Raw genomic sequence first — 16,112 nt, forward strand, 5'->3', positions numbered from 1 at the left:
CTTCACAGTTTTCAGCTGGACAGTCCCCATTCACTCCGTAATTTTGGAAGTGAGAACCTTCATAAATCTCTAGATTCCAAGATGTCTTGAGCAAGGACTTTTCATGGGTTGCCTAAAGTTCTCCAGTGACTCAGATACAATATCAATATCAGTAAGTAATATCTGGTAAATAATGTGTCTTGACAAGCCTGAATCATAGCAGTACCTTCATGCTCCTGTCAACCTCTTTCAAGCAGACAAAGGATCTCATTTTCTGTCTAAAAAATTGAATAAAGATATTTAAATAGTTCAGTCTTGTGGCTTTAGGACGCATCTCTTAGTCTGTATAACAGACTGAGAAAGTTGGAATCTCCCAAAATGAGGGAAAACCAAAGCACTGCAGCCAAATTTTCATCTGTCTTCTGCACTTGAACTTGTAAACTTGCACATGAACCCTCTGTGCCTGTCATTAGCATATTTACACACACTAAAGTGCAAGTGGAAGGTCAGGTTAGGTAGCTGGGCACTGTTTGTGTGGTTTGTACACAGCAAAGTTGGGTTTGCATACGCTGATGTGGTATGGTGTATTTCCGCAAGTGGAAATTTGAGGCCACTTTTGCTGAATGTGTTAACCTCACATCACCAGATCATTTGGCTCTTCTCTGAGTAGCGCACACACAAAATTAGGTAGTGCACGCTGAATGCGAAGCTCAAAATATTTAACCCTGGCTAACGCTGAAATCAATTACAAGGTTCATTGCAGGGCGTGTTTGATTTCTTTAATATAAAGGCAGCCAACACCTAGCAGTTACATCTTAAGAAGGAAGGAAGAGAAAGAAGTTGATGTTTACAGTTCTGGCAATAAAATTCTCAGCATTATAAAAAAAAAACCACGTGATCTCTTTGTTTATGAGTTTGTAGAACTAGAAAGATATTTGCTTAAAAAAAAAATTCTCTTTTAAGATTGCTTTTCCATTGTTACCTCTAGGAGGTAGCTGTGATGTCAGGAACAGTTGTTGAGGAAATAACAGCCCTTTTCTCTTGTTCATATCAGGATTTCAGATTTGGCTCCCCCAGGGACACAAGCATCGTTTGTACTTCTGCATCTCTGGGACGGAACAGATTTGTCTAGTTTTCTGTTTTGCCTTTTGGTTTTGTTTCAATCTTAGGTTAGGCATAGCTGTGTAAAAATCCCAAACCAAGTAAAACAAATCTTTTATGGTCTGTCTGATCTTCCAGCCTTTTCATTTCTGATGTTAAAACCTTTTTATTTCTGATTCGCTATGTAGAAAAGCCAAAATGACTGAAATTTCAATTCTGGATCAAAATCTGGCAGCTAGTAGACTACAAAACTGTGAGGGAAAACATTGTTCTGTATGCACGAGACACGAAAATTAATTGAGTAAGCAAAAGATTTTTTCAAATGTTTAGGTTTTGCATATGAATTGTCCCACTAATACTGGCATAAATCTTCTACAAATACTGCAAGTAATACGAATGCTTGCTAACAGCTTGTTTGATTTCAAACTTCCTTCAGTTGATTTGGCAAAATACTATTCCTGAGTGAGTAAGAGAGTAATTGGGTCCGCAGCCTTCAAGTACGTGGTTGCAGCTGTGAGTCACCTCATTACTTTCAGTGCTGTCTTGGGATCTCTGATGACTGCAGCTGGTCAGCGTGCCGTGTCACCCGATACAAGCCGTGTCACAGGGCAGCCACGAGCCACGCCGGTGAGCACATCGCGCGGGATGTTAGGTCAGCGCTGACTCAGAGGGGAACGGAGAACTCATCAAACCCGTGGTAGTGTAAAGTGCTCTGTGAATTGGGACCTCTGTTTATGAAATGCCTTCACACACGCTCCCATTTTCATCCTTTTTCTCACAGGGTGGTGTGACAGGTCCCTAGCCTGAGTTTGTGGAAATGAAATCAAAAAAGGGATGAATTTGACTGGCAAATGTCTATGACTTTCCTCTTTTTTTATTAAGAATTTGAAAATGTTTATGTATTTCTTTATTTATACACACACACAAAAAATATAATCTCACATTTGCTTTACAGATAATTAAAAGTCCTCTCACTGTGACCTTCTAAAGTTACTGCTCTATCAGTCAGCTAAAGTTGCTTTTGGACAGTACCGATCTGTCAAACCAGCCATGAGATTCCAAACCAGTTTCTTTCAGATCTTCAAGTGACTTGGCACTTGAGAGGGCCGGGTGCAATGCTAAGCCTCCCACTAGTCTGGAAATGCAGAGAAACAGGTGATGCCACCTGAAGCTCTCCTTCCTGACACCTATGGAAAGCCCTGCCTTCTCACTCAGGCTGTTGAGTCGCCTGCTTGGCAAGCCAGCCGTAGCAACCGGCTGTAGCTGAGCAGTGTATTTTAGTACCAGTACCTGTTTTTTCCTGTTGATTTTGAAATGTCAAAAAGTCTACTAAAGTTCATATGCCTTTAAGGCACTAACACAAACAACAAAAGAAAAAAGAAAGGAAGAGGGGTCCAGGTCCGTGTTGCTTATGGCATTTTGTGAAGTCTTTTTCACCTGCACAAAATGTCTGTAGAGACACTAACCAGCTGCATTTTGTTTACTTGTTTTGCATGGGTGTAAATGATTAAATAAAATGCCAAGCGGTGAAGGATTCAGCATAATGATTGTACTGTTTTAGCTTGCTCTGCATGGCTTGTTCTATTAATATATGTTTGTGGTCAGGAAGGAACGCAGTCTCACTTCGCTAAAATCTGAAACTCGGTAAAGCATAATATGTGCAGTATTAATTTTGGTTTGACACCTGCCAGGCAAAGATCCTCACCAGCCAAAGGCATTCTTCTCAACCAAGCTCCATCTGTTGCGCAGATCTTCGGTTCTGATATTTCTAACTACTCGAGCCAAAGCAAAAAGAAGAGCCAACTTGAAGAAAAAAAATCTCTAGGAGGAATGAACAGTTTTATCAAGACTAAATATAATGCCTTGTTGTCATACTTGGTTTAAGTCCTGTAAGGGAAACATGTATGATTAGTTGTGTTATATAAAAAAACCAGTCCTTCGTACTGGCAGTATGATTTTTGTTGTTGCGTGAAAGGAACATCGATAGCTAAAGTCCAAGCACATGATTTTATTGTTAAAATGCTGCAGCCTTTAGAAAGATTTCTTGGTAGGAAAGTTGCTAGTAAAAAATTTACTCACTTATTGTACTCGGCAGATAAAAAGTCCAAGGAGTCTGCCATGATTCTTGCACGCAAAGGAGCAGCAGGATTAACACTTGCCTCGGCTCTTTGAAAGACAGCTCAAGCTATTTGAAATAAGCTTTCAAGTAGCATCTGTTGAAAGAAGTTAACTTCCAACCCGCTGACAAATGTTGCATTATAAGTTTGTCACCTAGCTGACAAACTAATCATTAATTGCTGCAGTTGTCTTTGTTTTGCACTTAGAGTGGGTGAATTACTCTGTCAGAGCTGCCCTGCCCACCCAGGTAAACATTCGCCTCCTATGAAAACATGAGAAGTGTACTGTAAATATGAATGTGCTTTATGATCGTCATGACTTCGTACAACCATCCGCTGATTATTAATTATTATTTGTGATAGCATGGAGAAGAAACTTGACTGAGGGAAATGATGGCTCTGTGTGCTTCAGACCAATAATTAATGGTTGAAAGTGCTGTGAGTATTGTCAAACTCTGCTGAATTCACTAAGAACTGCAGAACATTCAAACGTATATAGGAATTCACTGGCATACTTCAGAATTTTATTTTTTCAGCATTATTTCCTGAGTTGACTCCTGATGTGACTGCCAGCATATAAACTAGAGACTCTTGTCTCTGCTCTGTCAGGCTATCAGGTAGCTTTGTGGTACCGAACAACTAGTTGCACACAGCTTCCAAAAAATGCTCATACATCTTCTTTCCATATAACTTTTCAAGTCATGTTTGTTCATTTGGAAGAAAATCTTTGGCCAGGGTCTGAATGCTTGGTATCTGTATTTAAGCAGTTCTTCCAAATAATTCCTGAAAGCTCAGGTGTTCCTCAGAACCTCCCAGCCGAGTAGATATTTCTTTTTTCCTTAGTGTACTGCTGCATGCTTTGATTTATATCAAAGGCATCACTGCAAGGATGCCATCATTAGCTGTGGCTTCAGTGCTGATGCATACAGCTTATTTACGAATAACAATATAGAAATTCATAGGAAATATGAAGCAAGTTTTACTTCCACTTCAGTGTCTACAGCAGCATCAAATGCTGCTAAAAAAGACAAAAAAACCCTACACCAAAAACCACAGAATAATTAAGTCCAATCCTGTCTGCAATGCTTAGGTAATCCTGCTTGAAAAGAGAGCAAATATATGTTGTGTTTGTGTTTTCTTTGCATAGGTATTCTTTTCCTTGCATGCATCTGTAGTTGCCACTTTATTTATGAAATTAATTATTTGTTTTCATGGTATGCAAGAGCAGAGAAATACTAGGTCAGGATATAATTCATTTTTTGCATGGGAAACAGTAACATCCACACTGTTAACGGCTGAAACTTCCTCCTTGCTCTTTCCTGTAAAAAGCAAGTGAACAAGTGAAAACCCAATTTCTTTCAACTCTTTAAACCCAGGGGTTGCTCCCTATGGCTTGAAAAGGGTGAAAACTTAAGACAGCACAAATTTATTTAGGTACTTCTCTGTCAATCTCTTTAACATGGATTAATACTGAAGGCCATCAGTATAGCAGAGGTCTGTGGAGGTACAAAACGTGTAAGACATTAAAAAAAAAGTTCAGGAAAACTGTGTAGCTACTGGAACTGAACAGTGGGGAAACAACTGAAAACTTTTGTCATGAAATCTGAATGTTTATGTTTCAGGTTTTAGCAGTCTGCTGCTGCATCCGCAGCTACTAGGCAGTCATTAGCAAGTGATAAAGAATATACGAATTAGCTGCTGGTATTGAGCCAAAATACAAACATCTGCATTCTTGAACTGCCTATAGATTTACACAATTTTATGCTGTCTTTTTTCCTACCCTAATACTCAAAATGTATTTAATGTCACAAAACATGATGCTTTAGAGCTTACACAGGAGAAGAGATTGCCAATGAATGAAGATATATGTTCATTTTAATGACACCAGTAATGCTAAGTCCCAGCAAGCTTTTGGCAGGAAGGAGCTGAATTTGGTACCATGGGTGGATTCTGCTTCACTTGAGCGACACCATTTAAAGTTCCTGTAGATTTGATTATCTCGGGATCATGGCCACAATTTATTCTGCAAGTTGGCTGTCATAGTATTAGATTCCAATTCATTTAAAATAAGACAGAGAACTTCCTGACTTTTAATACAAGTCTTAAAAAACCAGCATGATGTGGAAGAATGCAGCCAGTCTTAAAGATTTATTTCATATTTACTTTCATTTTTATTAGTGCCTTTCATAATTTAATTACAAGACATGGAAATGTAAGTTATCATGATAGAAGTACGCTTATAAGTAAGTGGTTTATGATCACTAATTGACAGAGGTTGGCTTTATTCATACACGTTCTGTATATTAATGACTGTTTGCATTCATCAGATCAGAAATTATCAGGATACAGAAACTTTACAGTCCTGCATTTATGAAGCATAACTGTAGCATATACTCAGATGAACATAAAATTTCCTGTCAAATTTGTTCTACTGTAACGTAGTCAGTTGAAAAAAATGTGCCATTTCCTAAACCCTTGTTGTAGGTGTTTTTCTTTTAATGTGCTTCTGGTACAGATTTCATTCTGTAGTTTAGTCTGAGTATTTAACTGACCAAGATTTGATTTTGATTGCATTAGAGAAGATAGTATTTATTCTGGATTTATACAGGCATTCTTGGGAAAGTAACTGGGCCTGTTGTTCCTACAGAGGTGCAGGTTTTCCATCACTGGGAGTTCGCTGTGCTAAGTCAGCTCTATGGGAGGAAGAAGAGGGAGTTCCCAAGCAGAGATCAGAGATCAGCACGTGCTTGGCAGTCATCGTTAAATGGTGTCCTGTGATAGCCTTGAATGGGATGAAGGAGGTATGCGTCTCTTTGGTAGTGAACAGAAGCCTACAGAGGAGGCAACCAGAACAGATAAGTGGAACAGCTACCACAGTCATCCACCTTGCAGCTACCCATGTAACTCACCACTTGCATTCGGCAGGAGAGACAGAGAAACAGCTGCGTGTGTCCTAAGAGCAGGAAAAGGCTATACATCTTTTCCAAGTTATTTTAATCTTCTCCTGTATGTTATTTGAATCTGAGTGTACTAACTTTATATATGGAAAAAATATCTAGAATGGGGTCAGACATCTTGCTTCAAATAGTACAGGATTTGGTTCAATTTTTTCTTGCTCTTTGGTCAAACACTTTTTGAAACCCACTGACACCAGGAGGCAAACCATAGTGGTTTGAATAGACTTCGGATGGACTGCATGATCCGTGCTGTTTGCAGATGGATAGAAAAGATACGTATATGGTGATATATAGAAGAGAAATATTTTTCCATGTTCCCTGGAGCATGATTATTTGGAGCTGTTGCAAAACACTGGTGTTCCCTTCCCAGCCTTTGAATCAGTCTGGTGTTTAATTAGCAGCAATGACAACAAGAGAAAGAACAACGCCCAAATTATACAGTAGGGGTTGCGTTTTGGATAGTCTGTTCTACTTTTTTCACTGATCAGTGATTTGAGCTTGTTTCTTGTATTTAAACAGGTCCTGAATCAGACCCTTCTAAAGTTCACAGCTACAAAATAACCTTATAATGCTTCATGATCATTGTTAACTTCAACAGGAGGGAGTAAGCCTGCCATGTGTTGTATATCTAGTGTGATACTTTCCCGTCTGGCAATCCAGCCATTCATTGCCACAGGTTGGCTTAGAGCTCATGAATTTGGATGTGCTGTAGGAAGAGGGCAGGCATTTGCCTGCAGTTCCGCCTATTAGGACAGCGTTGGGAGAGAACAGCTGAACAAGAAAGCAGAAGAGCAGCTGTACAAATGGAGGCTCACTGTCACCTCCCATTCCCTTTTCTAACAAATTGAGCCAAGCCATCCCCTGCAGTTATCCAGCACCTTCTGTTTACTCCACTTTTCTCACAAGGACCACCACCATCATCTGCCCTTTGACTTCAGTGGTCTACCGCACCCACTGGGATCCCTCAAAACACTTACTCTTTGCTTTCTGTTTCTTCCAGCATCTCCGGCAGCTCAAGGGGGGCTGCAGCTCTCAGAAGTCTCCCACCCCTCCATTAGCGGGAGTGTTACACACTTGTCTTCCAATTCAGGTTCTGCAACCCCACCTCACTGCTCTTGAAAGCCTGTCCCAACCTGATCCACCAAGTGTTGTTCTGCTTCATGACCCACTTCTACCGTTGTGCTCAGGCCAAGGGGATTTAGCTTTAAAGCAAATATACCTGGTTATGTACAAGTTGTTTGCTATTGTGACATTCAGTCATTAAATAATTTCTGGAACATAACACAGTTGCCAAAACACACAGGACACAGTGGCAACCATTGACCATGACCATGCCCATCCAGTACCCACTGCTGGGTCTGTGGCTCAGGCTAGTTGAACAAGTGCACTGCACTTCGAGGGGGCTGGAGGGAAGCAGAGCCTGGCACTAGATTTTTTATTATATATGTTTCCCTTTAGCCAAAGTGTCCCAGATGTCACTGGCAGCTGGCATGTTAGACATGGTGGCTCTGTGGAGCTTCAATGTCTCTTTTAGCGTAATTTCGTATAGTAACCAAGGCTGTATGCTTCTCTGCTGAGGGCTGTTGCATGTATGCATGTACCCATAGTAGCTTCTGAACCTGTTGGCTAACTTCAAGAAGCCTGTCTAGTTGCTGTTGTGGAGAGGAGCAATGTCATGAGTGTCTTGAGAATCGGTAAGCAGCTGGAGGAGAGAAGTCCTGAAGCATGAGTCAGCTGTAGGACTTGCACCTGGGGGAAACAAGGCTTCTTTGGTTTGCTGCTTGTGGAACTGCTTGATCTAACTTTAGCACTTCTTAGGGAAGAACTGCACTCCAGATGCCATGAAAGATGATTAAAGAGGACTCTGAAATGCTTGCTTTGAACTTTTCAGAAGTTACGAGCAGGATCTGGTAAGAGAGTCAAGTGAACAATGGTTAGTGACTTGAGTCCGGATCACTAAAGGACTTTACACCTATCAGCAGGAGATGCTGAGGCCAGATGCGTGCCTAAGCGATTACTCCTTTTTACAGTCCCACTTAATGCAGGATCTGAAGCCCAGAATCACCTACCTGTTTCTGATGTGATTATATAAAAATCAGAGCATGTGCCTACCATTGTTTCTGCCAAGGGCTTTTGTGTGCAATTTTGCCCTGTTTCAGCATACCCCTTGGTTCCCAGGAGAGTTCTCTCTCCACCAGGCTCCATTCTAGAGGCTGGGAAGCACTCTTGACCCTTCCCAGGGAAATCTTTATTTATTTTATTTTCTGGAATGATTTATCAGGAGAAAGGGAATGAAGAAGAGCATGACTGTGCACCTCAGCATTAGGGTGTGCAGCTCAGAGAGACCTGGATTCCCCGCTCCTCTTCCAGGGCTGCTTCTCTCTTCTTATCTGATGAGTAGGAACATCGACATTTAAATGGGTAAAATAGAGAGGCAGCTCTAGAAGCAGAGACCAGTCCCCAGAACATCCTTTCCCAAGGGACAGATCTGTTAGATAGTTATTAAACAAGGGGTGGGCCATTGTATCCCTGGCTCCCCAACTGTCTCCTGAACTGCCTGAGGAGTTGTCCTTGCAGGATTAGGCAGCAGCTGATTGAGGCTTTTTCAGCACTTTGGATTCAGGCACATCATTTCTATCAAATTCCCTTTTACACAGCAAATAGCAAAAGCCAGAAAGTTGGTTTTGTGTTGCATCATGTAAAAATGTATTGACTGCGTAAGGGGGAAGGCTCCCTGAAACTCCACCAGATGCTTTTGGTAGTGCACAGAGAAGTCATACTTAGATGGAGAAGGGTCCTTTAGACAAAACCGTAAGGCACTTTGGGCTGCTGGCAGTTCTGAGGAATCAGCTGGGTACTTTGCAGATCACCCAAAAATGCCTCAGCACGTTTCACTGCCGTGTCCTGCATTGGAGCCAAGCTTGCTTGGTTCCCACTGTGTTCCAGCAGCATGGAGAGAGGGAGGTCAGTTCCTCAATGCTGATAAAGATTTTCCAATGGCACAAGACAGGCTAAGAGATGGTCTTAGGTGGTGATGAGAAAGCAAAAGCAAGAGAGTTTTTCAGTGATTCAAAGCCCATTTCCACTGGACTTTATCTTGCATCCTCCCACTTGTGCCAAGCGGAACAGAGCTGGGGTGAGTTTATTTTCCATCCCCCTGATTGTTGCAACATCTTCTTGGAGTCTCCTACTTAAAGCTGGAGAGGTTCTGGAGAAAAAGAAATGCAAAAGTGGTGACTGGCTGCCTTTGCCCCATATATAGCTTTGGTTTCTGGGTTACTCTGTTTTGTCTAGTACGTATCTGTGATACTGTCTATTTATATCCAGTTCTGTTTCCTGTCCACACTCACCAGCACCATTGTATCTCCCAGTCTGTGCAGTGGTCTGGAATCACACACGTACACACGGGCCAGAAGTTGTCAACATCGCCTATTTTTTTAACTGGGACAACTAGGATAAAGGCTTAGGGTAGATGAGCTTCCTTGACCAGTGAGAGCTGGAGACAGGGAGAAGTGTGTTTTCTCGTGCTGCAGCTTGAATAGAAGGAGCTGCGGGTCTTTCTCTGGGTTGGTTTCCGCTCCAAAACCAGGGTGGAGAGCGATCTCCCCACCTCCAGCCCAGAGAAAGGGGATTTGCATGGTCCCAAGCACTGTGGCAGCAAGCTGGCCAGCAGTTCCAGGAGAGCAGCTCTGCACCAGCACAAATCCATCAGCTCTCCATTCCTCAGGGACTTAGTGGCTTCAGCATGAGCAGCAAGACTTCAGCCTCTAAACCTCCGCAGCGCGTGGCCCTGGCGCTTTGCGGTGTAGACCGTGCCCACAGCTGGGCAGTGTTTCACTCAGTGTGCTCGCTGGAGGAGACAGCACCACAAGTCGCCTTCTCCGGGGAAGCCCTCAACACCCTCCGGTGATGCCCCAAGCTCTGCTTCTTCCCATTTCTAACAGTGCAGTCCTCATTATGCTAAGCTGAAGCATGTATCTAACATAAGCATGTACACCTCCACAGCGGATCCACCTGAAGCAAGAAAAGCATCGCATTTTTTGCAAAATTTTACCTTTCAAATGCAACTGCAGGATCTGCATAATTGAAACTTTGGCTCTGATCTTGTTACCTCCTTCAGGAAATTCCTGAGAAATGGAGATTATAAATGAGGATCTGTAGCAAACACAACCGAAAACAGGCATCTCTAATGTTTTTGCAATGTGTTCAAAGCAGCTTGGGTGCTGAGCACAGAAAACTCATTTCCATTTTACCTGAAATGCCATTACGTTTATCAAGTTGAGTGGCATTAATCCTAGAACATACACAAATCTTTTTTGATTTTGCATTTGTCATAACTAAAAGATCCCACTAAATATTTCTCTATTCCTCTAAATAATATTGCCCATCATGTAATACTTGTCTCAGATTTTCCTCAGTGACTTTGTATCAGAGCTGAAAAAGAGCTATCACAGAAAATAAAGTGGGACTAAAATAACGGTCCTTTGTATTAAATTTAACATTTGGCTTCTGTCCCAGAGTTTTCCACATCCACATTAGAATCAGATGGTAGAGTAAGATGAAAAGATTTCCTGGATGGATTTTATTCTTATTCTTATTGAAGGGCTGATAACATGCTGAAGGCAAGATACTTGTTGTAGTAAAAAAAATCTGCCTAATATCAAAGACTGGATGGACAAGCTGACATGTATTATTGTTAGGCCTCCCTGCTTGATCACATTTTAGTATCATAAAATCATTCTGCTAGTGAACATGAAGTATAAAAATTCCAGCGTGAGAGCAAAAAGCCCAGGCTGGCAGGTAGCGCTCCTTTGGGCACGCTGCTTTATGCTTAGTAGCTGACCATAAGCCAGCGCAAGGGTTTAATATCAAGAAGTGGCATTGGCGACAGCACAGTGTAGCTATGTTTATTTTAAATTTTAGTTATTCTCAAATATTTGCATTTATGAAAGGCAATCCCTCATCCTGACTTACCTGTGGAGCTGGTTTCACGTGTGACGTGACAGTGTAGGGCAGCCACGCCAGTATTGCTCAGCCTCCTTCAGGAGTCATGCATCCTCTGCTCTGTCCCTGAACCAGCCACTTGCCCTGGGTTCCTCTGGCAATCTGGAGACAGAAAGATCAAAGGGATTTAAATACTCTTCAGAAAGCAATTTTCCCTTTACTCAAAGCAGCTTTGTATAGTACTTATGTATGACTGGGCTTAAATTGTACAAACGTTTGCAGGCTCTGGGTATTCTATGCAAAAACAATTACTTTTGATAAAATGAAGGAGTGGTGCTTATAGTGTAGCTTTTTCTGCTGTAGTGGAGACTGCGAGCATGATATTGGAGCGATAAATTAGATTTTGCAAAGCAGCTCTTCTGTAGGGAGTCTGCTGCTTCAGACTGACAGGCTATAATTAGCATTTTCTTGGGGATATTTTTGCTCTGTTTTGACGCAGTATCTTCAGCAGCAAAAGTAGAGCAGCAATTGCAGGCTGCATTGACCCTTCATTTCAGCTCGTGATCGAAATGGGTATCGAAGTGCAAATATGCTTTATAGATATCTTATGCTGCTTTTTAAAAGGCACCTTTTTAAAGCAACTGGTATGTGGTTTGAATTTACAGGCACAGAATCGTTTCACCAGCACTGGTGTTTACAGCATCGACGTCAACCTCTGAGCTTATTATACCCAGCGCTCCCTTTACAGTCAGTGGAGAGAAATGTGCACGTTTAGAGGAGTAATTCATCTGATCTATTTTAGACATCTTTCCAGTGAGATGGATTGTATTCTAGAAGAGCCTATTTCTGTCTTTAGCAGTAATTAATCCTAGTATAATTAGTTCAGGAGGGGCTATCTGTAGTTAGGTGGGATGGATCCTATACAGCAAGTTTCTGAATAGCACTGTATTCTCACTCCGCTATTAACACCGTTTGTATTAATGCTTTTTTTTTTTTTTTTAAATGATCAGATTACCATAGGGAATAGACAAAGAGGTCACTTGTGTTTGTTAGAAATACTGAGTCCCTAAGATATTTTTACTGCTGATAATTACAGCTACCTTAATGCTTCCTGCGAAAGCTGTTTTGGTAGTTGTATTGATCCTGCCCTCTGTGACTCAGGTACCAGTTCAATGCTAAACATCTTCTCAGGTGCAGGGTGTGTTCTGGGGCATGTTGGCTACTTGAGCAATACTGAGGGACATAGGGCAGAAATCTGTGAGAGAACATGGGACTTCCTTGCACTCTTCTGAAAACAGCTTCAAGGAGGCCAGATGAATGGGGCTGTAGCATGTACATGCCTGTTTTCAGGAGTGTTACTAAAACTGGGATGAGAGATAAGGAAGCATAATTTGTACTGGGGAGCGGTGTTGATGCCCTGATCATTTGGGTTCACCTGAACTATGCTTATGGGTTCATTCAAATAGAAGAAAAGCCCTCAGAGCTGGTCTCCTCAAGAAAAGTTTGCCATATATGGCAGAGCATAAAGGGTAAGCAGCATCTCAGGAGACAGAAGAATTTCCGATGAACAGCCCTCAGCTAAAAAATAGAGTAATACCTAGTAGCTAAGGAATCAAAGTCGCTTCTGAAGTGTATGAAAAGTCATAGAATAGGAGTAATGAAGTATTATTGGTCCCATATTTGTTATTTGTCACTATATCGTACTGGTGCAAGCAGATCGATTTTCAAAGGGTGATGGCTGCTGGAAACATGTTCCTTGAAAACCTTTCTTGTTCACTACCCCAAAATCTACAATTACTTTTGGAAGTCTTGGCTTTGGAGTAGAATTCTGATATCCTGATTACAGACACCCAAAGCCTCAAGGGTCCCTTGTATGGTCCACTGAGCATTAGTTTTCTTCTAACTGATCTTCTGGTTGATTATGTAATTAATTTTTCTAGGTAAGTATGTATTCTGTTTCTTTAATTAATTCATTCTTCCACCTCAGCTTTGCTTATTCCCACCTTTGTCAAGGTCTTACATTAATATTTGCAGTATCACCTAGTGTATGCATTTTCTGTTTCTTTTTCTTTTTTTACAGATGTAACTGAAATTGCACCATGTATTTTGAAGACTTCACCAACAGATCAGCAGCTGAACAAGCTTGCGAGGAGACTGGGACCTGAATGGGAGCATATAGTTCTGTGCTTGGGTTTGTCCCATACTGACATCTATCGATGTAAAGTCAATCACCCTCACAACCTGCAGTCACAGATTGTAGCTGCGTTTGTCCTGTGGAGACAGCGTTGGGGGAAAAAAGCAACAATCCAAAGTCTGCAAGCCAGTCTGATGGCTGAAGAAGCGGATCCTTCTGTGATACAGTACATGCTTGAGTGAAGCCTTGCTATTGATCGCGAGCTTTCAAGTACTTTGTTAAATTAAATAATAAGGATTCACTGAAATGTATTTTGAAGACCTGACACCTCAAACTGGAAAAAAATAGGGTTGGGAACTGTGGTTTTATTAAGCTTAAATATTCCAATTTTCTGTGGCATCTTGTGACTTATAATTCTTTTCATGCCAGATTAATTTTTAGCAGGCATTAAAAATGGATCACTCTTTCCTGTTCGCTTTTGTACTATTCCAGTGGGGATATAGGGTGACACTTAAAGTCCTTGCAAGCAGGAGGCCCTGCAGCGAGTTCAGCAAGGTTTCTGGTTTCATTGCAGGAGCAACGCTTGGTTTAACCTGTTTTCTGGACTATGCAGGAGCCTTTTTTACTGCTGTCCAGTGCTACTTCCCTGATATCCCAGCAAGAAATGAGAATAATCACTGTTCCTAATTTAACAATTTTACGACAGGTATTGCAGGTGGCTTATTTCACATTTGTAAAAGTTTTAGCACATACAGTTTCTGGCTAGGATAGATGGCTGCCACCTTAGTCTACCCTTGAAACTGGCCCTAAGTGGAAGTAACAGGAACCTAGTGTGCCTGTGAGGATTTCTCCCATTATTATTTAATGGGTGTAGATTTCTGCAAGGAGACAAGCACTGTGTGCATATCCCATCTCTTGGCATAGCACTGGTGGGGAGTTCTCAGGGAAGACAAGCGGTAGAAAAGTGACCAGAAGAGAGGCAGGAACAGACAAACAGGGCAAGAAGGGGCTTAAAAAAATGAGACAGCTTCTAATCTGCCCGTGTTTGTCTCTGCTAATAAACTGGAAGACAACCTGGTGCCTGCTGAGTCTTTGTACTGTCCTCTGGACCCAGGCGGTCTTGTTTCACAGAGGTTTTACTCTTGTGTTAGGAGTCCATAGGCACCTTGCTCTGACCACCATATGCCCAAGAGGGTGCTGAAGCTTGCAGATCCTTTCTGGTCAAGATGAACTCCCCACTGCTCTCCTTCCAGCTTGTGCCGTCCACCAGGCTCGTTTGCTCTCTACCAGCTTTTCTGCACCTAATGGGGGCAGCTTTGACACTCCTTTCCCAGGTTCTTTGCCAGCCGTAATTGTACCACTAGTGTTGATTAGATTTTATCCAGAAGAGCAGTAAAGCTTGGGCTTTTCTCCTCCTTACCTTCCTGTCAAGGAGGTTTTTTTCCTGCTGGGAGAAACCACTGAGGTTTATGCTGACCAGGTAAATGGGGATCAGTTCACAGGGTTGTATCCAAATGCAATGGAAGTGACCAGCTGCTCTCTGAGGCCTGATGATAAGAGGCAGAACATGTTTTAATTCTCCCTGAGCAGTTTGCTATACAGTAAATGAGGAGCAAATTTCGGATGCAGGGTTTCAAGGACTATTTATGAGCAAGTTATGGTAGACTGTTTCATCTACAGAGTCATTGCCAAGTAACTTCCCCTCCTACAAGACCTGCCCCGTATAATTTAACAGCTTTACAGCCTTGTCAGAAGTCTTTGTTGGGGCAAGAATGAACTTTACTGCCTTTTTTCATTTGTTTTAATTCTTCCTATAGCAAGATTTTAGAATACATCTGGGAAGGACAAAGAGTTTTTAAAGGAAATCTTGTCTGCCTTGATTTTCAGAAGCACGGAAACAGAAAAAATATCCTGGCAGGATCAGCTCGTGCAGGTCCCGAAGTGATCTGGTGGTATTTTGGTTTTAATCTTCTATCCACAGTTCTGACCTTCAGTAAATCATGATCCTGTTACACCTCACTCAGATCTTAACTAATCATATCGTGTTATGGCTACTTACAGAGTTTATCAACAAATCCTAAATAAAAAATGTAAATCAGTTTAGGCCTTGGGATTTATTTATTTTTCTGTTTCATGATGCTTTAATGCCAGCATATTCTTTTTTTTGGTTGAAAACCATCCTGGAGCAGGTGTACAGACATTTGGGAAATTCATATGACCATGGCCCAGCATAGGGAGTGTGATGAGGACTCTGAAGCAATTCTGCCAGTGACATGGGCAGGAGCATGGTCTGCATGTTAGGGAAGAGGGACAAAGCAGTGTCCGTGGCAGCAGTTTGGAAGTAAAAAAGCTGGAGATGGGGCCAGGAGAAGCTACTGAAAACATGATTTAGAGGAAGAAGCTGGCTTCTGGCAACATAAATGCAAGTACTTTATCTTGTTTTGAGCCAGCATGGACCAAGTCTTAACACAGACTGGTCTCCAAGGGGGTCATCCCCAGTTAACCCAGTGTGAGCTCAGTGCTCCAGAAGGCAACCAGTTCCGGTGGTAAAGCAGTGTAATAGGCACACTCATGGGGCCCTGGTACCTTCTTCTTTGGGTGAACTTTGCATTTAATGTTCTTCATTTGTATGACCAATGTCAGGTTATCCATAACTTACATATTTAGACTCTTTTTAATGGTTAAGAAAACAGCCTGGGGTAGGTATGAAGTACAATGCCAAAGAAGCCTTCCTTACAAGTCATGTATCCTGTGTCTACTATGGGTCACTGGAAACCTGATGGGTGAGTTATCGTATCAGATAATTTCTCCATTTACGTTGGTCTTTAGGTGGGCTGAATTCTGCATCCTAGCAGTGGTACTGAAATTACAGTAGCCATG

At 41.8% G+C, this 16,112-nt stretch overlaps 1 protein-coding gene across 1 annotated transcript in view; it reads left to right on the top strand.

The window, feature by feature from the left end:
- The window catches only part of CRADD (CASP2 and RIPK1 domain containing adaptor with death domain), an 83,233-nt gene extending 69,535 nt beyond the window's left edge, over positions 1-13,698 (top strand). The window contains exon 3 of the mRNA XM_064450845.1: positions 13,179-13,698. Within this exon, the coding sequence (XP_064306915.1) occupies positions 13,179-13,474 (296 nt within the window). The 3' untranslated portion in view covers positions 13,475-13,698. The remainder of the gene's footprint in view (positions 1-13,178) is intronic.
- Positions 13,699-16,112: the final 2,414 nt, after the last annotated feature.

This window comes from Phalacrocorax carbo, chromosome 1 (genome assembly GCF_963921805.1).
Source record: "Phalacrocorax carbo chromosome 1, bPhaCar2.1, whole genome shotgun sequence".
Taxonomy (NCBI): domain Eukaryota; kingdom Metazoa; phylum Chordata; class Aves; order Suliformes; family Phalacrocoracidae; genus Phalacrocorax; species Phalacrocorax carbo.